The 24296-nt window shown below is 36.8% G+C and overlaps 2 protein-coding genes across 5 annotated transcripts in view; one reads left to right on the forward strand and one right to left on the reverse strand.

Moving 5' to 3' along the window:
- Nucleotides 1-7232, forward strand: part of bbs4 (Bardet-Biedl syndrome 4) — a 14085-nt gene extending 6853 nt beyond the window's left edge. The window contains exons 9-16 of one of the 2 annotated variants that reach the window (XM_067379285.1): nucleotides 2441-2495; nucleotides 3094-3162; nucleotides 5206-5358; nucleotides 5437-5608; nucleotides 5706-5775; nucleotides 5859-6003; nucleotides 6499-6706; nucleotides 6785-7232. In XM_067379285.1, the coding sequence (XP_067235386.1) occupies nucleotides 2441-2495; nucleotides 3094-3162; nucleotides 5206-5358; nucleotides 5437-5608; nucleotides 5706-5775; nucleotides 5859-6003; nucleotides 6499-6706; nucleotides 6785-6918 (1006 nt within the window). In that variant the 3' untranslated portion in view covers nucleotides 6919-7232. Of the gene's footprint in view, nucleotides 1-2440; nucleotides 2496-3093; nucleotides 3163-5205; nucleotides 5359-5436; nucleotides 5609-5705; nucleotides 5776-5858; nucleotides 6004-6498 lie in introns of both variants that reach the window. The other variant, XM_067379284.1, reaches the window with a different exon arrangement.
- A 4211-nt stretch (nucleotides 7233-11443) lies between these two features.
- Nucleotides 11444-20848, reverse strand: adpgk (ADP-dependent glucokinase). Of its 3 annotated transcripts, none has more exons than XM_067379202.1 (9): nucleotides 20721-20848; nucleotides 20517-20626; nucleotides 18372-18607; nucleotides 17837-18062; nucleotides 16882-16944; nucleotides 16577-16697; nucleotides 14436-14632; nucleotides 12524-12622; nucleotides 11444-12360 (listed from the first exon to the last, which is right to left on the reverse strand). In XM_067379202.1, the coding sequence occupies exons 3-9, from the start codon at nucleotides 18602-18604 to the stop codon at nucleotides 11800-11802; spliced, it is 1500 nt and encodes a 499-aa protein (XP_067235303.1). In that variant the 5' UTR covers nucleotides 18605-18607; nucleotides 20517-20626; nucleotides 20721-20848; the 3' UTR covers nucleotides 11444-11799. The 3 variants fall into 3 exon arrangements, with proteins under 3 accessions (XP_067235303.1, XP_067235301.1, XP_067235302.1); XM_067379200.1 differs by having other exon boundaries at nucleotides 11444-12363; XM_067379201.1 differs by having other exon boundaries at nucleotides 11444-12363; nucleotides 20517-20616; nucleotides 20721-20826.
- Nucleotides 20849-24296: the final 3448 nt, after the last annotated feature.

A 24296-nucleotide genomic window follows, 5' to 3' on the forward strand; every position in this document is an offset into this window, starting at 1 on the left:
ATATATATATATATATATATATATATATATATATATATATATATATATATATATATATATATATATATATATATATTTAAAGGAATTTAAAACTATATATTTATATTTGACAATATATTTAAATAATAATTATTATATCTTAAAGTAATATTTATTGTTTAAATGATTTTTTATTAAAATCTGTACAGTGTGAATATATTTTTTAAACAATATATATTTTTATAATAGTAATTATTTCATAAATACTTGTGTGTGTGTGTGTGTGTGTATGTGTGTATATATATATATATATATATATATATATATATATATATATATATATATATATATATATATATAAAATGTGTAAATAGTTTACAGTATAAAATATTCTTTACAGTATAAACAATAATAATTATTTGCGTCATGGTTATAAAAAAATTAGTGATAATGAGTATTTGGGAAAAAAATAATAATAATGCTTTATTGCAATCAAAATAATGTCAGAATGCAAAAGCTCTTAAAAATAGCCTTCATTATAAAAAACATAATATCATTTCTTATTTCTTTCTTTTGATTGGGAACGTCAGTGATGGCAAACGACACTAGTCCTTATGTTTTATGATACTTTATATCCTGGAGCTCCGTTTACATTGATTGTATAGAAAACATACAATGTGTTCTCCTTTTATAGGAAGTTTTTGGAGTTGGACCTGAGGGTGAATAAATAATGACAGCGTTTTTATTTTTGGGTCAGCTACTCCTACAAAGACACTTTTTTAGTGTTCAACAAATGGAAATGTAAAAGGAATCACTAATCTGCTTTCCTCAGCGGGAATCCAACGATTTGATGACTCTTGATTACCGTTGTTGACTTTCCTCTCTTCCCGGAGAGCAGAAATGGAGATGACTGTGAAAAATTCTCCTCCCCTTGTCCACACACACTCTGTCTGTGCGTCTGGCTCAGATATCAGAGAACCGCGGGGAGCTTTAAGCGTGTGTGTGTTCGAGATCTCCTCATTATCGCAGCCCTCCCACTGAGCTGATGAATTAGTAACGTGCAGCAGTGGGACGCTCCGTAATGAGAGGAGCTTTCAGCGGCCACGTTTCCAGCCGCTTCACCTCACCATAGCGTGAAGATGTGCCTCACAGCCAGCATGAATTAATAACAGCCCGCTGCTGGCATAAGCTGCTCAAACTCACACGTGATGAGGAGTCTGAGACGCGAGGAAACACTTGCTTTCATCATTCTCAAGTGTGCATCTCCGTGTCACCTGACACAATGTGATGGAGTCGAGCAGGACATGTTTCTGAATCGATATGCTTTAGTCCTGGAACAGCAGCTAATAAACTAGATTTAACCTGAGACCCAAACCTCAACTCAGTCTGATTGGTCGACTGAAGTGTGATACTTTGCTTTTTAGCTTTTTTAGTTTTGTGAAACACAAAAGAAGATGTTTATCTCAATGTTCAAGCTGCTCTTTTTCCATACAATGAAAGTGAATGGTGTCATAAATGAAAAATATTGAATTATAAGGCGTTGTTTGTTGAGTAATTTATGACAGAATTTTCCTATTAAACCTTTAATATATATATATATCATAAAAATGTTAAATAAATTAATAAAATAAGTTAAAAAATATAAACAATACAAATAAAATGCATACTAAAAATGTTACATAAAATATGTAAATATTTTATTTGTTAATATATATATATATATATATATATATATATATATATATATATATATATATATATATATATATATATATATATATATATATATATATATAAAATCTTATATATTTATTTGCATTACAGCAGGGTTTCCCAGCTGGTAATTAAAACAAAAATCATAAAAATGTAAAATAAATAAATAGCTTAATTAATTAATAACACGTTTAAAATAAAAACAATAAAAATGTAATGCATACTAAAAAATATTTTTAAAAAATCAAATAAAAACAATCAAAATTAAACACACTTAAAAAAAAAAATTAATAATAAAATTATAATAATAATAATAATAATAATATTTTATATATATATATATATATATATATATATATATATATATATATATATATATATATATATATATATATATATATATATATATATATATATATATTATTATTATTATTATTATTATTATTTTTTTTTTTTTATTTTTTTTTTTTTTATTATTATTTTACCTGAATGTCATGTAATCAGGAAACTGTGAACATGAATTTGTTATTATTTTAAAACATTAACTTAAAATTTCAGGGTGGCTTCAAGTAGATATTTAAGGTCAAGAAGGATTCGGCTGACAAAAAAACGATTGGGACTCAAATGACAGTTAGAACCAAATGTGCTTAATTTTCAGGAAAATAATGTCACAGTGTAAAAACTCTTAATGGTCTAAAAAACATGCTTAATTTTCTTTAAGCAAAATATACTTTCTGATTTCTCTCAGATTTTCTCCTGAGAACACAGAGCTGTTGACCACGCTGGGACTGCTGTACATGCAGGTGAGTGACAGCAAATCATTCATGCCTTCAGCTCCATTTCAAACACAGGAAACAGATTGTGATTCGTGGAGTTTATTTTGAAGGTATTTTTTACTAGTACACATTCTTATGATCAAATTCAAACTCCTAACACTGAAAATGTGATACGTTTCTTGAGTGAGCAGATTTAAAATGTTGTCTGGTGGATGATAAAAATGGCAAAATCTTGAAGGTGGACTCGGTTAGAAACCACCATGTGGCGGCTGCATGAACTGCTTAGACTAGTCTTAAAAGTTAGTCATCTAATTTTGTGCTTCAAAACTGGTTCTAACTTTTTACATAAAATGGTTGATTGGTCTCATTTCACTCAGAAAAGTAAGAGTGATTACCTCTTTTTAACTGATAGTTGGTCACATTAGTTTTTAACTCACTGGCTAAGTTTATGCAACATTTACAAACCACAGAGAACAGCTTAGCAACTTCATAACAACACTCTAGCTTCGGTTTTCTATGGGCAAACACCACCGACTTTAGAAATGAGTTTTACAGTACTGTCTAATGTAAAAACACAGTAAATGTATCTGCTATTAGTGTTTACTTCTGTCTTCTCTCTCATTAGCTTGGGAAGTACCAGAAAGCCTTTGAGCACCTCGGGAATGCTCTGACATATGACCCCAATAACTTCAAGGTGGGATGCAGTTTCACCAACCCCTAGAGTCAGTGATAATGAATGTGTGTGTGTGTTCTCATTACCATTATGTGTCCCAACATGTATATTTTGTTTGCAATTTCTTATTATACAGTGACAAAAATCATGGAAACAATTAGTTTAATAAATACTACAATTATGTATAAAATTACTTATTTATTTAAATCAGTGAATCTAAAACTTTTTGATTTCAAGTCCCCCGTTGTCCACTATTTGAAACCGCCGACTCATAATTTCTTCCCGATAACATGTTTTAGAGCTTGGCATAACTTGAAAGATGTATATTTGTTATAAAAATAACCAAATACTGAGAAATATCTTGAGTTGTTTTAGCATATTTTAATGCTTGTTTTGCTCCACTTCGGTCAAAAATGACTGAAAAATTTTACGTTTTGAAATTTTACTTTTTTTTTTTTTGCTTCATCGGAATGGGATGACACTTAGTGACTTTTGTTGCATTAGCTATGTGAACACAAAAAAATCATGGACATGATTCGGATATGTAAAATAGTCACACTTGGCTCCTTCACAGTCAAAAATGATGGACATAGGAAATGAATGGGCAATACAAAAAAATACAAAAACCTTTTGGTGGTACAAACTACAATTCAATACACTCTAAAATGTCAAGAGTGTAAAATAGACACCATTTTTATTGAATTTTGATGTTATGTGTAACAAAATGTCCTTCTCTATGTTCAGGTTTGACTGTAGTAAAATTAATGCAAAAACTAATACTTCAAATCAAGTTTTCAAAAATGTATTCTTTGAGAATGTCTAATTATAAATCCAAATCCACAACTTAATAAAAATTTGTATTCATGTCTAAAAACACTACATAATTTATAAAAACTATACAGGCATCTGGTGGTTACAACATGGCATTACAAAACTTTTTCTTTTTTTACTCCCACCAGATGGCACTAATCTACCTTCAGAAAAATGGATTTTAAATGCCTTGTCTCTATATTAAAGGTGCCCTAGAATCAAAAATTTAATTTATCTTGGCATAGTTGAATAACAAGAGTTCAGTACATGGAAATGACATACAGTGAGTCTCAAACTCCATTGTTTCCTCCTTCTTATATAAATCTCATTTGTTTAAAAGACCTCAGAAGAACAGGCGAATCTCAACATAACACAGACTGTTACGTAACAGTCAGGATCATTAATATGTACGCCCCCAATATTTGCATATGCCAGCTCATGTTCAAGGCATTAGACAAGGGCAGCCAGTATTAACGTCTGGATCTGTGCACAGCTGAATCATCAGACTAGGTAAGCAAGCAAAAACAATAGCGAAAAATGGCAGATGGAGCAATAATAACTGACATGATCCATGATATCATGATATTTTTAGTGATATTTGTAAATTGTCTTTCTAAATGTTTCGTTAGCATGTTGCTAATGTACTGTTAAATGTGGTTAAAGTTAGCATCGTTTCTTACTGTATTCACGGAGACAAGAGCCGTCGCTATTTTCATTTTTAAACACTTGCAGTCTGTATAATTCATAAACACAACTTCATTCTTTATAAATCTCTCCAACAGTGTGTAATGTTAGCTTTAGCCACGGAGCACTATCAAACTCATTCAGAATCAAATGTAAACATCCAAATAAACACTATACTCACATGATCCAACGCATGCATGCATTCTAATATATTAGAAAATATGTATTATTTTCAATGGGGAAAAATAGCTAATAAAAATTGTATAAATATTGCATAGTATCATAAAATACTCTCAACATTTTAAATAATATGAACAAAAATATATTTCATTGGTTTTCCTGAGGGGAAAAAAAAGTTACCTAGGCTTCGATTACTTTTGACCATGAAGGAGCCAAGTGTGACCTCTAAATGAAGAGGACCAGAGGGTTAAAGTCATTTGAGGACCCCTTGTTTGGAAGCCTTAATTTAAATAATATTTGAGAATTTGTAAGAAAACATGCTTATTTTAAAAATCAGTTCTCTTATTTTTTTGCATTTACCCAATCTGTTCCTCATCCGTGTGTGTTCAGGCCATCCTCGCCGCCGGCAGTATGATGCAGACTCATGGAGATTATGACGTGGCAATGAACAAGTATCGCGTAGCGGCATACGCCGTCCCCGAGAGCCCCCCGCTCTGGAACAACATCGGGATGTGCTTCTTCGGCAAAAAGAAATACGTTGCTGTGAGTTACAGACGATCACTAGAACATCTTCCTTTGATCTCTTGTTGAGTTCATGTCCCTCCTGCTTCTCTCCTCCAGGCCATCAGCTGTCTGAAGAGGGCAAACTATCTGTCTCCGTTTGATTGGAAGATCCTGTATAATCTGGGTTTGGTTCATCTCACCATGCAGCAGTTCGCATCAGCTTTCCACTTCCTGAGCGCCGCCATCAACCTGCGGCCACGCATGAGCGAACTCTACATGCTTCTGGCTGGTACATATATCACATGCATCACACTTTGATTAGTCATGATCCTTAAGAGCAGTGTAAATATGAGAATGCAGTTTGATGTGATGATCATTTTTATCAGTTGCCCTGACCAATCTGGATGATGCCGATAACGCCCGCAGATCTTACGAGCAGGCGGTTCAGCTGGATGAGTATGTTCTCGAACCCTGATCTACAGTGTACATGAGCTAATGCAGAACTAGTTGAGTTTAAGTGAGTGAATTTTGCCTGACAGGTCAAACCCGCTGGTGAACCTGAACTTTGCGGTGTTCCTGTATAATCAGGGCGATAAGAAGGCTGCGCTGCAGCAGTACCAGGAGATGGAGAGAAAAGTCAACGCTCAGGTTGAAAACAACAGCAACACCGAGTTTGACCCAGAGGTACTGACACCTAGTCTTAAGACCCGTTCACACCAAGAACAATAACTATCCCTCATTTAAATAATCCCCGCCCAATGCAAATAAAGGGGCGGGGCCTGGTCGAGTTAGTTAGTGGTGTGTTAAAACTCGCGGTTATGGTAAGGGTAAGCATTTCCTCAAACACAATCACAACACACTGCTCCAGCCGACCAATCAGAGCACATTGTGCTTTTCAGAAGGAGGGGCTTCATAGAGACAGGAACTAAACAGAGCGTTACTGACAGACTGGGAAGAGAGGAGCTGCAACAATGAGTTAAATAATCAACATTCAAGCATGAAAACCTGTTCTAGTAGAGCACAAAAATAACATCAAGACTTAAAGGGCAAAATTTAGCATCTTTAATGTACAATAATTTATTTTTATTTTTTGCATTGGTAATTAGTAAAAATGCTGTTCTTCACACACATACTCACATTGCCATGAATCTCAGCCGATCTCGTCTCTTTCTCACACAGATGGTTGAGATGGCTCAGAAAATGGGCGCCGCTCTACAGGCGGGTGAGAACCTGTACTGGAGCAAACAGGGCAAAGACGGCAAGACCAGCCACCGGTCCTCCTCCAGCAAACCCAGCAGCTCCCAGCAGCCCCTGGGCACCAACCAGGCCCTGGGTCAGGCCATGTCTTCAGCCGCAGGCTACAGCAAGAGCATGCAGATCACCGCAGGTGCACAACCCGTCAACTTTCACAGACAAACTGATAATGGCTGCTCGGTTCTTCCTAATGCTTTGTCTTTCTCTCCAGAGCCCGAGGCAGATGTGAGCAGCGCCCCGTCGCCCCCTACAGTCAACCCTGAGGATGAGGATGAGGTAGAGGAGGCGGCCGAGCCGGCCAAACACACGGAGAAGAAGAGTAAACCCAAAGCAGTGGCTGAATAGAGCACAAACTATGTCTTTGTCCAAATCTGAAGGAGTTTATAACTTATGAATGTACAGCATAATATATAGTTTCATTAAAGTGCAGGTTACAATCACAGATTTTTAGATGTTTGAATGATTCATTACATTAAATAAAGGTCTGTCCACCTTTAGAAATATTATAATTGCATAGGAAAATTCAGTCTTGTGCGTTGGTGTTTTAAAATGAGGCAAAGTCCTCACTTTTTTTAATATATTGTATTTCAAATGTAAATTAATGTCTGTTATTCTTAATTTTCTTGGTTAAATAAACATTAGCATACATAAAAAAAGAGAGACCAAATATAATTCTGTTTTGTATTTTTTTTTTTTTTTTTTGCAATAACTGTGTAATATTTACGTATGTACGTATTTATTAAAGCCAAGTATGAATTTCATCAAGTTGGTGTTTTTACGCATTTATTCCAATATAATAACTAAAGGCAGTAACAATTTAAATGATATATATTATTTGTGAACTAATGTTCAGCTTTTTAATAGTCAATTTATTTTCAGAAGTCATCTTGTACACACAGACACGAGGATGTGAACTAAAAACCCCTGGAGTCATCATGTTTTCTGCCATTTCAGGTTTGATTTTGACATGACATAAAGCAGTTGTTTAATTACTTTTTAATTAGTCTTCCCATTAACACTATCATTGCTTTCATTCAGGCCAATGAGAACGCGCACGAAAACGAGGCAGGATTTATCGCACTAGCCAATCATATCTAATCATAACTAATTGTATCTAATCAAAGCACAATGGAGGCATTGCCTCCTCTCACATGACTTTCCTCATTCTCAATAACCCTCCACACACATTAGGGTGTCTGTTTTAAGTCAATGGGGACAGAGGAGGCAAGCCTCCTGCTGTAACTTCACCTGCGGGTGTCGCTTTTGGACACTGTTACTTTATAAAAGCATTTTTTTATTGTCACATTTTGTAATATTTCGTGTTATTTTTCGTAATATCAGTTATTTTCTCATCCTGTTTTTTTGAGGAGGTACTGCCTCCCTTGCCTCCTCATAAGAAACGCCCCTTCGAAAGTTTTGTATAAAGAGCAGGTGACACTTTACAATAAGGTTCCATTTGTTAACATGAACAATGAAAAATAATTGAAAAGCATTTTGCATCTTAGTTAATGTTAATTTCAGTATTTAATAATAAAGTTGTATCTGTTAACAGTATTTAATGGACCTTAACTGATATGAACCAACGTTAACAAAGATTAATAAATACTCTTACAAATGTAATGCTCATTGTTAGTTAATTTTAGTCAAAGTCCCTTTAAGACGAGTCATTTCACTCGGCGGCCATCTTTGAAACGCCTCACGGACATCCTGGGCATCATGCCCAATCTTTGAATGGGGAAACATCAAATTCTCCAAAACTGTTCGCGATTATTTCATATTTGAAATCACCAATGAATTCTGACAACAGCTGTCTCATAAATGTTTTATCCAAACGCTCGAATCATGACAAAAAAAACTATTTTTTAGACTGGATCAAGCTAATGCGCATGCGCAGACCTAAATGCGCGTCTCTTCTGTCATGTTTCAGAGGCGCGCGTCTGACTGTTTCTATAGAAACCGGTGCTTCTAACGGCTGCTGCAGTGACGCGATGACTTTACCAGTCGGCGATTGGCTCTTATTTAGAAGGCGGGACTTATTCCGCCATATTGCGCGTTACACTTTCTCCCATTCAAAACAATACGAGTGACATGTCTATAGTCTATGCTTTAGTTCAATCATGACAACTCTTGGAATAGTTTTAGCATGTTATTCATTATGGCAATGTTAAAGTATTTGGTCTTGGTGAACGAGATCTGCTATGCCACTGTTGTGAATATGTTGTGAATATACACAGATACGCTGCTGTATGTAAGAAATGCTGCTGCTGCATAACTAGACATGCATAAGTCCTGTAGCAGATCTAGACATGTGGAGCTGGAGGTGTTCAGAGGAACTCTGCAGGACTAGATTTACAATTTTTTAAAATGAGTGATGGTTTCTCTAGATTAGACTCTTATTCCTCGTCTGGGATCATGTAGAGCTCTTTGAAGCTGCACTGAAACTGACATTTTTGGACCTTCAACCTGTTGAACCCTGGTTGAACCCCAATGAAGTCCACTATAGAGAAAAATCCTGGAATGTTTTCGAATGAAGAAAGAAAGACATAAACATCTTGGATGACATGGAGGTGAGTAAATTATCAGGAAATTTTAATTCTGAACTGAACTACTCCTTTAATGTATTTTCTACATTAACTAATGGAACCTTATTGTAAATAGTTACCAAAAATCATTTCATTATCATTTTGATCTCCGTGACAGAACCACACCTTAATACAAAAAACCACAGACATTTTATAACTGGAACAGAAATGTTTTATTTATATAAAAATATTCCATACTCAAGTTAACAGAGCTAATATTTCTAGTCGTAACATTTATGATTGACATTTTGCCCAGTAACTCTTAAAAGACTTTGTTGCATAATCACATGTGCAAACTAGAACCCTAAAATGTTTTATATTTCTAAAAGTTGCATGAATATGAACTTTCTGTTAGTTTCTCAAACCAAGGCTGTGTTTCAACAACAAAAAAAACTTTTCTAAGTATTGCTGTACTGCTGATGAAGTTCAATTCCTCCATTAGTAACCATTAAACTAAAAAAACAAACCTTTGTGTCAGAAGGAAGGCGTAAAATTCAAGGTTCTTTTGCTGGTTTGAGAAACTAACAGCGTCAACATGGAGTGTAACAGAAATACAGTACAAAACAAGATGGAATCCATAGCGTTCATGAGCCGAGGCTTTTCTTCCAGCTGCTGGTCTGAAGCTCTCACCAAGCCCTCATTCATGAAACACAAATAGATGTGTGTAAACTGTTCGTAAAACCATTCGCGGTTCATTTACTTCACAAACACTGCTGAATGTTTCTAAAACCATTAAGACTTTGTAAAAAAGCCTCAGTTTTGTCATACATTAAGGCTGATTTAAGACAAATGATCATTCACATACTGAGATTAATTAGTACGTCCCAAATAAAACATTAAAAATGATACGTCAAAGGTGTGTGGATGGTACAGCATGGCTGAAAATATCAGCTTTAAGACTAATAAGAATAATTTGTATGTACAGATTCATTATGTGTGATAGGAAGCATCATAAATCACAACAGTCGTCATTAACAGTACATGATTCACCAGAAATCAATGGCAAATAAACAGAGCCTGCTGACCAAACCAGACTGAAATGAAAAATATTTTCCATTTCTCTTATTATATACAAATGATGCTGGTACCAACGTACAAAAACCTACAGCTATATTCCCACATTTAAAACCAGAATAATGAATGGTACTTAATATTCAAATGACATTATGTGCACATAATAATGGTCACAATATGGTCAGGTAAGCTGGTGATTTAAACTATTAACTCTAAACTATTATTTAAACTCTAGGTTGAACCAGGGAACATTGCTTTAATTATTTCTACTAAATTTCATTAGAATAAGAGAACTTACTTGACATGTATCACCAACTGCATAAACCTGGTTAACCCGAAGTGAATCGGCGGCCTTCAAGTTATGATAATTGTAAACTGTTCAAATGCCAAATAAAAGAGATTTGAGACTCTAAAATCATCCTTTGGTTCACCTTTCAGTCATCCCATAACCACAGGTCTTCTGCTCCTGTTAACCAGAGTATGAGCTCATAGTTAAAAAAGTTCTTTCATCATTTACTCACCCTCATGTTGCTCATTTGGGTTTGAGGGTGAGTGAATGATGACCGAACTTTATTTTGGGTTAAAGGAGTAGTTCAGTTCAGAAATAAAATTTCCTGATAATTTACTCACTCCCATGTCATCGGAGATGTTCATGTCAGTTGAAAAGAAATTAAGGTTTTGAGGAAAACAATCCAGGATTTTTCTCCATATAGTGGACTTCAATGGGGTTCAAACGGTTGAAGGTCAAAATTACAGTTTCAGTGCAGCTTCAAAGGGCTTTAAACGATACCAGACAAGGAATAAGAGTCTAATCTAGAAAAACCATCACTCATTTTAAAAAAAAAAAAAAAATAAATTATACACTTTTTAACCACAAATGCTCATCTTGCACTGCTCTGATGTGCCACGCATTACGTAATCAACTTTCTCCTCCAACTTTAAAATTGTCCAGCATTGTTGTTTTACCTTTTTTTTGTAAAGGCCGTTTGACTTAGTTTTTGCACGTTCGCTTTTGTAAATTGCTCGGTACTTCAGTCTACATCACATGTGACCTTTCCAACATGGTTACATAATGTGTGGCACATCAGAGCAGTGCAAGATGAGCATTTGTGGTTAAAAAGTGTATAATTTATTATTTTTTTTTAGAAAACGACCGATGGTTTCTCTAGATAAGACTCTTATTCCTCGTCTGGGATCATTTAAAGCTCTTTGAAGCTGCACTGAAACTAATTTTGACCTTCAATCCGTTGAACCCCAGTGAAGTCCACTATATGGAGAAAAATCCTGGAATGTTTTCATCAGAAACCTTCATTTCTGTTTGACTGAATAAAGAAAGACATACATATTGGATGAGATGGGGGTGAGTAAATTATCAGGAAATTTTAATTCTGAAATGAACTATTCCTTTAAATCCACCGTCCTAAAAAAATGGCGTTGATACGTTCAGTGCTGTCTTTCACATTATGATTTCAGACAAAAGTAGCAACAACAAAGTCTCTGGAAAGAGGACAGTGCACTCGAACTGCATGTTAACAAAAAAACATCCTCTTTTGATGCTCTGCAAGTCTTTTTCATCAAGAGGATCTAACGGCGAGGACGTTTCTTCAGAAAGATGGGAGCGGCGTGTCTCTCAGAGCTCAGACGGAGGTGCGACCTCTGAAAACAGAAGTCCCTCTGCTGATATGGCGTCGCCCAATCCTACTGTCCTAAGCGGCTGTTTGCACACCAGCACCGGTGTGAAATGGAAAGACACGTTCCCTCTGCGCCACACGGTGACCGGTCTCGTCGGGTCCACCGATAGGCTCTCCCTCGGTTCTGAGAAGGAGCTGTAGAAGTTCAAAGGCGCCTTGAGGACCACCTTATTAATATCCACCGCTTGCAGGCCGCAGGCTTGACTGCTGGCCACACGGGCGCCTGCGGCCACCGCCGCCACCTGGTTCCCCCAGTGTCCGTCCACCGTGGCCAGAATGTGGTACGCCAGCGTGTGGAAGTGGATCCGGGTCAGATCGGCCTCGGATTCTGGGTCTGCCCGGCCGTGCTGCTCTAAGACCCAGAGCAGGATGTCGCTGACGCGGCCCACATCGGGTATGCCATCCCAGGATGTGAGGGCAGCGTGAGGTCCTCCTCCGGACTGAGTCAAAAACAGCAGCTCCTGTTCGTTCAGACCGATGGAGTTCACGATGGGCATGACCTGCTAACAGAAGAGCGCAGAGAAACCTGAATGATGTAGATGTGGAGCATGTTAGTGTCGTATTCATGCAGATTTCCTTTACATGACAAATTATACAAAAACTTTGTGCAAAAGTGCAACAAATTCTTCTGAGCATTAGCATCCATTGAACCTACACATTTACCTCCTGCAGGATCCGGTTCATGTAGTCTCTGTCTGTCATGCTGGCCAGCTCGAGATGGATGGGCACCTCGTTCCTCACGTCTGAGATGGCAACCACCGCCTGCAGGAAATCAAAACACAGCCACCAAGAATGAAAAATGCTTGTGACCTAATCTAATCAGTAAGAAGCAGCAGCAGCAGCAGTGAAATGACCTCAAAATATCTCAGCAAATTCTTCCTGTCAAAAGTTTGGCTCATCCAATCAGGTTTAAATATATGCAGTAACCAATGACTCTTTTTAAATCAGAAGTATATTGAGCGAATCTGGTTTCAGACTAGGGATGCTCACATTGACCGTTTAACCGTTAACCGAAAGTAAGAATTTTAACCGATTAATACTATCAGTTAAAGGTTTTTTTTTTTTTTTTTTTCTGCATGGTTAAAGAAAAATATGCTATATATACATATATGCTTATTTGTTAACTCGCAGGGCGTTTCACACGTGCCAGACATATTTCTCTAAGCAACAAGCAAAATGAAGCGAGCGAAAAGAAGTACTGACCATTTCGATAGAAAGGGTCAGGCGCGCCGTTGGCATGAGGGACAGGGGGGTCAGGACCCCCGCAGTTTTAAAAAGACAGAATTCGACCCCCGCACTTTTGATAAGGGCTGCTTCAATCAGTCACAATATATCATCTTTTATTAGCTTAGGATAGTTTCTTTCAAATGAGACCATTTTCACGTTTCTGTGAGCTTTCATTCATAAATAATCAACTGTTTTGTCGCAGATGTGAAGAAGAGGAAATGCGCTCTCGAACAGAGAAACACGCGATCTCCAAGCAATCGATCACAGCGTGCTAACGTTTTAGGTCAGGTCGATGGTATATAAATCGTGGCCGAACGTTAGCGTTTGTCAATCAAGCAAAACCGTCCATTCAGAAACCGAGAAATTTGACACTTTAAGGTAAGAGGCTGATCTCTCAGATTGACGCGCGAGCCGGCTAGACTGAAGTTTTCGTGAGGATTTGTAGTTTATGGACTGTTTTGAGTTCGGTATCTAGAAAGTTAAAAGCATTGATGGCATCTATAAAAGAGATATCTAAAAGCGAAACGAAAATTATTGCCTCGACCGGCGACACAGTGGGGAGGACGCACGAGAGGAGACCTGCGCGTTTAATTGGAATGTAGACTATATAGCTACTGTACTACTGCATTTACAAAGCTTATCAGTGGCATGCACTTTGATAACGAAAGTGAAAGTGCCTTTTGCGGTCCAATCGCGGTGCCCCCGCGTTCCCATTTCTCTCGATGTGAACCGTGAGCTCCAGTCCATTACAATTTAGGGGCATGGTATACTTCATTTCCCGAATTCCGCTTAGTCTTGTGCGCGAGCCTTTCAAAGAAACTCCTTTGCCCATGAGTGCAGAAAGACGCGTTTGGTATGCACACGTGCACCGTCCGTAGTCATAACAATAACAATCCTTGAGGTAGGCCTGCTATTTTTATTTGACGGAAAAGTCTAAAATACCGGGTGTTCAAAGCTTCAATGGATTCACCGTGTTTTTGTTTTGTCATCTTAATTTGTTAAACATTTAAGTGAAAAATATTTAGTGTAGGCCTATTTATTTTATGCCTTTTATTTAAATTATTTTTTTCTGTTATCAGAAACGCTGCAGGTGCGTGACAATTTGATAATGTGAATCCAGGTTCTGTTGTTTATCTGTTCTATGCTGCTGTTTGCATGTTAAAATAAACCCGTGGAAGACACAGACACTCGTCAATTGTATTTTTTATTTAATGTCATATATATGTCATATTATCGTCATATAGGCTATACAATATTATAATCTTATCAGTTAACGGTTAATAATCGGATAACGAGCGTCGGTTGTCGGTCGAGAAATTTAACCGAAATGAGCATCCCTATTTCAGACCTCTTTCAGTCGTTCCTCCCAGAGATCTCGGCCCATTCCTTCCATCATATGCAGTCCGGACAAAACAACCAGATCCGGCTGGAACTCCTCCAAACTGGCCACGAACGTCTCCAGCGTGCTCATTTCTCCATTGGACACATCGTGGGACAGGATGAAGCGGTTAGCCTGAGGAGCTCTCGAGGAACCCCACTGTTCACCTGTAGGGGGCGTCAGAGAGAAAAGTAGGGCTGGGTAAAAAAAAAAATATTGGTTTCTCGATTTTAAATCGATTCTCATTTTTACGAACCGATATTGATTCTTAAATCCCAAGAATCGATTAGTCTAGTCTGTTTTCAGTTGATGAATGAACAGAATATGTAGCTCCTCCCATCCAATATATCGCAATAATCTTTGTTACTTTTGATATGAAGCAAAGTCTCAGATTTGAAATGACGTCCATCTTATTATGAGATTCAAAAAATAAATACCGTTTTGGCGCTGTTTAATGTGGCGTGACGGATCGCTTTAGCGCCTCAGTTAAAGAGAAGCATGTGATCATCCTCTCCTCTGCTTTAATACCAGTTACAGCGAAATAAACATGAACATCTGAAGGTATGTTAAAATATACAGTACAACTTACTGAAATCCGTATTATGTCTCGTGTAATCGCTCAATCAGTGCTTCAACCTCGGAAAGACGTCAATAAAACAGCTTCAATGTCACGTGACGTCACATTTACCTCAGAAAAACATATTCAGTGACCATAAACTCATTAGTCAGCTAGAAAAGTGAACATTCTGATAAATATAGCTATGCACCCTTGCACCGTTACATATTCATTATTATTTTTAACGTTCTTCAATATTTAATGCATGTTTGAATAAAATCAGTTATGACAGGCACGATTTAAATGTTTATATTTAAAAAAACAAAACAAATTAGAGTAGAAATATGATTATGTAATTCTAAACTTTATTTATAATAAAAACATAATTGAGTGTAATTTAAGTTTTTCTATATAAATAAGTTAATTTAACCTTGAATATTATTATAGTAGTACCAGCTGACTCTCATGTGTAGTTTACAGCATTAGTTGCGAGTAGGGCTGCACAATTAATCAAATTTCTAATCGCGATTACGATTACGGATGCCGCGATTTCGTTATCGGGGGGTGGGGGGGGGGATGGGATATCTGTTCCACACATATAATTCATTTGAAGAAGACTTGATGAAATATGTGTGCATAACTACACCATGCTGGTTAATGTTTGGTGCAGGAGAATGTGTAAAATAAAAACTTTAAACGCAGATACTTTATTCTGTATGAGCTATGTGTCACGTGGCTAGTGTTATTAAACTCAACGCGGAGCTCCGCGCTGAAACCGATCATATGCGCGCTCCGCTTGTATACCATAAAAACAATCGTATTTTTCATGTGTTCGTATTCAAACTCCAGTTCTGACCGCATCGCGAGCAAAATACAAACAACACTCATGTGCTGCTGTGCTGAGGGAAACAGCCTACGGCTCGCGTGTTTGAATGCAGCTAGAGCAGGCAGAGGAGAATGAGCCGCACTTTTGTGACATTTGAATTCTCCGCTGTAATGCGATCTCACGCGAACATATTTTCCATTTGTGCTGGTAGATTAGAGCAAAATAATCCACATGCACACAAACCTCTGCTCTGGTCGCGTCGCAGGAAAACACATTGTGTTGTAGCACTGAGGAAATTAACACCAACGATATGTCTCTGAATGACAAGAGACCGAGGCGAGAGAAGTGACACTTCCTCATGCATAATACTGCAATTATAGTCGTATGCATACTACAGTGCAGTGATTGGATTGAATGAGCTTCACGTCATGAATATATATGTCGAGAATCTACGTCAGCATGTTCTAAAGTACACGATGACATCAGATTTTGTGACGTTGCTCCGACTCAGCTTTTCAAACAGGAAGACGCTTTGAAAAATGCAAAAATAACTATTTTTCACTTATGAATAACATTAATGAGTACCTTTTGTGTTTTCAATGATGTGCAGCCTATACATATCTGTTTACATCTCAAAAAAAGTGTTTTGGGGTTTCATGACCCTTTAGCGAGCAGTTGGAGAGGTGTACCTAATAAAAATGATTTGCCAATGTCTCGAGCGAGTCTCACCTGACTTGTACTCCAGGATAAGGTGAAACTCATCTGTCTCCTGCAGAGATTCTGGCGGGACCACGATCTGTTCATCCAGCATATCATGGAGCTTCGGCCCCACTGGACCACACAAGAGGACCTGAGAGAACACAGCACTCTTTAGAGAACGACAGTCAGGTGCTCATCAGGTATGAATGAACTGCTTTTGCTATACAAAGTTATTATGGAAAGGAAATTCAAGGCACCTGACACATCTGTCCAGTGATGCCGTCAATGATTTTAGCACTAGCAGAACAGTTTAATGTAGTAAAACAGATACTCACCACAAGTTGTGAGTTAGATGCCAGTTTCTGGCCAATCAGAGCAGCGTTTCCGCCAACATAAAGCTGGAAGAATCAAGAAAAAAACACTTTTTGAGTAAATCTCAGTAATCTGGTCTCATTAAAATGTACAAGTGTATTTTGGAGCAAATTATTCTGTAATGTGAATCATTCATGTATATTTTTGAAAGGACTTCCCCTAGTAAATTTTCATATTTTCTATCAAATATCAAATTGAAAGTGCTTATATAATTGCCAGATATTTTATATTGTTGAATTATTGCATATAATTTTCATGAAAATATGCATATAATATAATGCATATAATTTGTCATGAAATTATCCTAGGATAATTTCTGATTTTCTATCAAATTAAAAGTGCTTATATAATTGCAAGATATTTTATATTGTTGAATTATTGAATATAATTTTCATTAAAATATGCATATAATATAATATAATGCATATAATTTGTCATGAAATTATCCTAGGATCATTTCTGATTTTCTATCAAATATCAAATTAAAAGTGCTTATATAATTGCAAGATATTTTATATTATTGTAAGAAAAATGTTGAATTATTGCATATAATTTGTCATGAAAATAGCCTGGCATAAAGACTCATAGACCAGCCTCAGTCTGAACACTGTGCCTATTAATTACTGTTGATTATGCAAAATTAAATTTGACACAGAAACTCAATTCCCCTCCGGTCCCTCTCGTGCATTCAAATTAAACCTTCGGATCTCAAGGGCCAGATTCATTTACAGCAAATACCAAAATTAAAACGGATATTATAGGACATATGCAGAATCAGATCGCTTTGAATTTCACCACATCAAGGCTTGAATCAGAGCAGTCAAACCTGTCGGACAGCTTTTAATGTGCTCAGAAACCGGCTAATCTCGTGCCCTGAGGAAAAACTGCTGTAAGGGCCTTAAACACTTTATTGCACACCTGAGCGCCGGGATATTCTGCAGCTGCCCGTGCGATCCTTTGAAAAACCTCCTTATCTGAGAAGAAGCGCTCTGCGGCGGCGCCCTTCCCCATGTAGTGGATGAAGGCCTCTTTCAGGTCTTCTTTGCTGCGCAGCACCTCATGGTCTCTGCCGGATCCTGGTTCAAGAGCCAGCGCCTGCAGCAGCCCCACCCCAGACACCACCACGTCCACACAGGCGTTCACCCTGACAAAGGAAACAAAGGCATGATGGGAAGGGCTCTAGAACACATGCACATGTTTGGACCTGTTGTGTGCGAGAACTAATCTGGCCCGAACTATTATGCAAGCATGGACAAAGCATTCACTTATCACAAATACTTATCAAAAAGGTTTGCTTGAACACAAATGACAGAACAAAATAAAAAAGGTTAAACTAAAAGACACAAACAACAGAAGAATGAATGGAAAATCCCCAAAAGAATTAAGGAAACAATGAACAAACAAACAAAGGAATGAAAAGAATGAATAAATGATTGTAGTCAGAGTTCCTCACCCCACCGCCACTCTCCCCCAGCGTCGGGCCGGAGCCGTGATTAGGGTCTGCCATGCGCGTGAGATGGCCTCCTCCAGCGCCGGGGAGCGGAGCTCTGAGCCGCCACTCGGCTCCATCTGCGGCAGGAATTCGCTGACGTAGTTCAGCACATAGGCTGGTAGCTCCGGGTCAGTGTGGAACAGATATCCCATCCCCAACGCCAACACGGCCACCAGCACGGCCTTCCTCCACATGACCTGTGAATCACACACAAACTTTCTATTCACTCATGGCCTCTTCCTGGGGGCTTTATTTGAATGCCCTTTTATCAGGTACCATGTTTTTTTGGAAATGTACCATGGTAAAAACCAAGGCTTTTGGAAATTCACCATGGTAACACCATGTTTTGGACATGTATCATAGTAAATACCAAGGTTTTTGGACACATATCATGGTAATACCATATTTTGGACATATATCATGGTAAATACCAAGGTTTTTGGACGTGTCACTGTAAATAACAAGGTTAAAGGACAGATATCATGGTATTACCATGTTTTTTTGGGCATGTCCCATGGTAAATACCAAAGTTTTTGGACGCATCATGGTAAATAAGGTTTTTGGACACATATCATGGTAATGCCATGTTTTGGACATGTATCGTTTTTGGACACATCATGGTAATACCATGTTTTGGACATGTATCATGGTAAATACCAAGGTTTTTGGACACATCATGGTAATACCATGTTTTGGACATGTATCATGGTAAATACCAAAGTTTTTGGACGCATCATGGTAGATACCAAGATTTTTGGACACATATCATGGTAAATACCAAGGTTTTTGGACACATCATGGTAATACCATGTTTTGGACATGTATCATGTTAAATACCAAGGTTTTTGGACACATCATGGTAGATACCAAGATTTTTGGACACATATCATGGTAATACTATGTTTTGTGGGCATGTATCATGTAAAAACCATGTTTTAGGACATGTTCCATGGCAATACCATGGTTAATTAGACACACCATGCATACCAAGTTTTTTTGGACATGTACCATAGTAATACTATGTTTTTGGGCATGCATCATAGTAAAAACCATGCTTTTGAAAATGTACCATGGTAAATGCCAAGGTTTTTGGACAGATATCATGGTAATACTATGGTTTGTGGGCATGTATCATGGTAAAAACCATGTTTTAGGACATCTTCCATGGCAATTCCATGGTTAGTTCCATGCATACCAAGATTTTTGGACATGGTAATAACCATGTTTTTGGACATGTACCATGGTAAATACCAAGGTTTTTGGACACATATCATTGTAATACTATGTTTTGTGGGCATGTTTAAGGACATGGCAATACAATGGTTTAATTAGACGTTAATGGTTTATTTAGAGACATACCATGAATACTATTGGTTTTTTTTTTTGGACACAAATATGGTAATATCACATTTCCAGACATGTATCATGGTAATACCATGTTTTTTTTGGACATGTACCATTGTAATACAACGGTACATTTAGACACATGAATACTGTGTTTTTGGACCTATCATGGTAATACTTTGGGGATGTGGCAAGGTCAAACTTGGCTTTTTGATATGGTCCCAGTGTAGGTGCATGTTTTTTCATGTTTTTCAGTACAATCAATTGAATACCATGTTATCTTAGACACTGTGGACATAGACAGGAAGTAGAATTACTACTGAGAGTTACTCTCGACCATGCATATCTATTTATAACCTTGCAGTAGCTGCAGATCTCTCTCCATATAATCTCAGAGACTGTTTGACAGGTTGACTGGATTGAAAGCTGATCATTATTGTGCAATAACAGCAGTAGCTGGCTAGTGCTAACAGCCCATCCTGCTCATGTATGGGGCTTTAAATTAACACGACATATAAATTCACACATCTGACCGAGGCCACCTCAAGCATTTGAGTTGTTTAAACTGATATTTTGGTTAAAATGACATTTCTGATAAGTAAATAACATGTTGAAGTGAAATCAATGAGCTAACATGAGCTAGCCACATAGCAAATATAAACACCAGTTTACACAGCAATAACCAGATTAAAACACGTTATCTTTAAGCAGATATAATCGAAACACTCTTCGACAATCTGAACAGATGGACAGATCACTAACCTGACGGATGGTAGACGACACGAATAGTGAAGTTGAGTTGTGTCACCCTTCTTGGTCGAGGGAAAGTGTCTGTGTTAGCGACTAGCCGCTCCACTCTCTCCTGAGGGCAACTAAGAGTAAGTTTTCACATCAAATCTCATTGAGTTAAAATTGGAAATACTATTAAACATAGAGCTAATTAATATTATAAAATACAAAACTTACTTTGAGCTCCAAAATATATGTAGTTTTTAGCGTTTAACACTAATTTATTCTAATACTGTTGTTCGCTTTTGGGAAACCTGGCAAACATCGCAGCTAAAGCGAACCCCAGTAACCAATCAGAAGCTCCGCCGAGCATTGGTGACGTAGCCGGAACGTTACGTCGAGTGGATGTACTGACGCAAGGTGAAAATATCTTTGCCCGGCGCCACGTCTAAACTGTCAGAGCTCAGCAAGTTTTTTTTGTTGTTGTAATATTAGGAAATATCATGCTTTAAAGGGTTAGTTCACCCAAAAATGAAAATAATGTAATTTATTACTCACCCTCACGACCTTCGTTAATCATCGGAACACAAATTAAGATATTGTTGATGAAATCCGATGGCTCAGTGAGGCCTCTATTAAGAGCAATGCCATTCAAAACTCTCAAGATCCATAAAAGTACTAAAACATTATTAGAATCAGTTCATGTGAGTTCAGTGGTTCTTAATATTATAAAGCGACAAGAATACTTTTTGTGTGCCAAAATTAAAAAAAAAAAAAAAACGACTTTTCAACAATATCTATATGTGCCGATTTCAAAACACTCCTTCATGAAGACTGTGAGCTTTATGGATCTTTTGTTTCGATTCAGTGATTCGGATCTCCTATCAAATGGCTGCTGAAATCACGTGACTTTGGCGCTCCGATTCACTGATTCGATTCGTAAAGCTCCGAAGCAGTGTTTTGAAATCAGCCCATTTAGATATTGTTGAAAAGCCATTTTGTTTTTTTGGCACACAAAAGTATTCTCATCGCTTTATAATATTAAGATAGAACCACTGAACTCACATGAACTGATTTAAATATGTTTTTAGTAGCTTTCTGTGCATTTGAAAGTGCCCTTTAAGAAAATATATAAGGCACAGCAATCAGCGAATAAAAGATTTAAAATATATATATTTTTATATTTATAATAATTATAACATTATTTTAAAATAAATCAATCTGAACTCTAACTTTTAAAATAAAGTGTTATACTTTTATTATTATTATTATTATTATTATTATTATTATTATTATATACTGTGTAAAAATAGGCTACACACAAGATTATGGTTCATAAAATCACTTCTAAAAATGCCAAAACATTTTATAGTGTAAAATTATATGTGTAAAATATTATATTATATTATATTATATTATATTATATTATATTATATTATATTATATTATATTATATTATATTATTATAACAAGACAAGTCAATGGGAAGCCACGGTTTAGATAACCAGGTGTGTGTAATGTATTATATTGCCTATTTTAATATAATCCATACACATTACAGTACATCATGATCTACAGCATTATCTTACGTGAGACTAATTAAAGTTTGTGTAGAGCAATTAAGCCTATTGTCAATAGAGGCAATTACAAGTCGAGCATGACAGTCCCCCCCCCCCACCAACTTCCAAATATATATTGTGAACCCCAGAGACACAAACTCATTTAAATGATATGGATTTTGGATGTGTGGATGGCAATGCAGCAGTTTATAAAATAAACGAGAACGCAGTCAGCAAAATACTAACACTATTACATCAGTTTATTTCAGAGGAGTTTACTGCAGTGCAGGATTTATCAGCATTTCTTTACCATGGTTATTTAGACATAGAAATGGCATATTTTAGGGCATTTTACTATGGTAATATAATGTTGCTTGTATCATAAACATACAAATAGTCAATAATGAGTTCTCGTGTTGGTCAGCAGGTGGCGGTATTTCCCCTCCTGTGGCTGAATTGATGATCAAAGCAGCTGATCATGTTAAATTTAGCTTTATTCCGCTTGACATAAAACTATTTAGACTGGATTATTAGAATTACAGAGCTATATGACCTCTTATAATGAAACCATGGTTACAAATTATACTTTTACCAATAAATCATTTAAGTGATCCATTAAAATCTCATTGAGTGTTTGTTGGCAGTGTTTGTTTGGTGGGCTTTGGGTTAACGTTAGTTGAAAAAAGAAAATAAATATTCATTCAAAACACACACTGTGTAAATCTACATATTACATAATGAACGTTTAAACATAGTTTTAAAAGAAGTATATAGCCTACAACATAAGGCGTTCGCCTATTGAGGTGGTAACCATAGCAACCCCTCGAGCGGTTTTCTAGGACGGGACATCGACAGAACAGGTACTGTCAATATTTATCAGTTTATTATTGATTTACACATCACAAAGTTACATATATTACAAGTATCTGGTTTAAAACGTTTGTGTTTTCTTTAAGAATTCAACATGAACTCAAACTTTACAATTTTTTTAGGACGACACTGACTGAGGTGAATCTCAACAGATTGAGCACCAAAAATTACCTACAAAATTAATTTAAAAAGACTGATGCCTCAGAAAACTCTATAACTGCTAAACTGGTTGTTGGTGTAGACTAGAGTAGAGTTAGATTAAAACTTTCTGTCAGGGGTTCCCTTTAGAAAATGAATTTGAGAGGCACTTATTGGCGACACAGAAGAGTAACCGCCTTTAATGGCGTTGGTTTCCCGCTCTTTTCATATCGGAGGGAAAGCAAGACATTGAGAGTAAATCATGTAAAATAGGCTTCTATACTCGTGACATGTTGCAACTTTAAAGGCGATATTGAGTGGGCTAGTCAGTGTACTAGGCCAAAGAATATAAAAAGACGGTTCACTGCTATTAGTAATAAATGGGAGAAACTGCAACGCGCAATATGGCGGAATACGTCCCGCCTTCTAAGTAAAAGAGCCAATCGCTGATCGTTGTTGACTAGTAGGCTATATGAAACAATTGCCAGTTTGCCGGTGCTGTTTTTATGAATTATATTGCAAAATTGTGAGAATATGAACGTGAACAAACAATGGTTTAAAACTTGCTAATTGACCCTTAGTTACTGTTGCTTTGTCCGACAAGCCATGGCGCTGTCACGCCACACAGAGTGAAAAATACATCGGACAAAACGTTGACTGACAAGACAGAGCAGGTTACTTATGATATTAAACAAAGTCCCATCTTTCAAATTGTGTAATTTTTTAAGAATTTCAAACAATAATAAAAACTGTTTTGTGGCTCTTTAATGTGTCGTGACAGATCGCTGTAGTGCCTCAGCTCAAACGGCTCGTAAACTGATCATCTCTTCCTACTAGTTAATTCATAGCATCAAATAAACATGAATGAACATAAGAAGGAATGTTGTTTCAAACGCGGAAAGACGTCAGTACACACCATTTTTCAAGTTCAAGTCCACCGAGGTTAATCTTCCTGACTGGTTTGTCGGACAAAATGGCGGATTCGGCATTATGATTGGTTGATCACTTGATGATCGCTTGTCAGTCAAATTCCCGGCGAAGGGTCAATTGTAATATTCAAGCTCAAGAAGAAGTGAAAGAGAACTCAATTCATAAGAAGATGCGGAAGGAAACTTAATTCATTACTCACTCGCTTGCGCTTAAATAGACATAATCAAACAAAATTGTGTCAAACTGCCTGTCTTGGCAAGTTTTTTGTAAACATAGTCAAGTCAGATATGTCTTAACTGAATGTAAACAGTTGCGA

This window comes from Chanodichthys erythropterus, chromosome 24 (assembly GCF_024489055.1).
Source record: "Chanodichthys erythropterus isolate Z2021 chromosome 24, ASM2448905v1, whole genome shotgun sequence".
Classification (NCBI taxonomy): Eukaryota; Metazoa; Chordata; class Actinopteri; order Cypriniformes; family Xenocyprididae; genus Chanodichthys; species Chanodichthys erythropterus.

What these genes read in the sequence shown, in the direction of transcription:
- adpgk (XM_067379200.1), bottom strand. Translation starts at nt 18,604, where the DNA reads ATGTGGAGGAAGGCCGTGCTGGTGGCCGTGTTGGCGTTGGGGATGGGA. An exon ending in CAGAATATCCCGGCGCTCAG is followed by an intron (nt 16,945 to 17,836) that starts GTGTGCAATAAA and finishes TGATTCTTCCAG; the next exon opens with CTTTATGTTGGCGGAAACGC. An exon ending in TATCCTGGAGTACAAGTCAG is followed by an intron (nt 14,633 to 16,576) that starts GTGAGACTCGCT and finishes CGCCCCCTACAG; the next exon opens with GTGAACAGTGGGGTTCCTCG.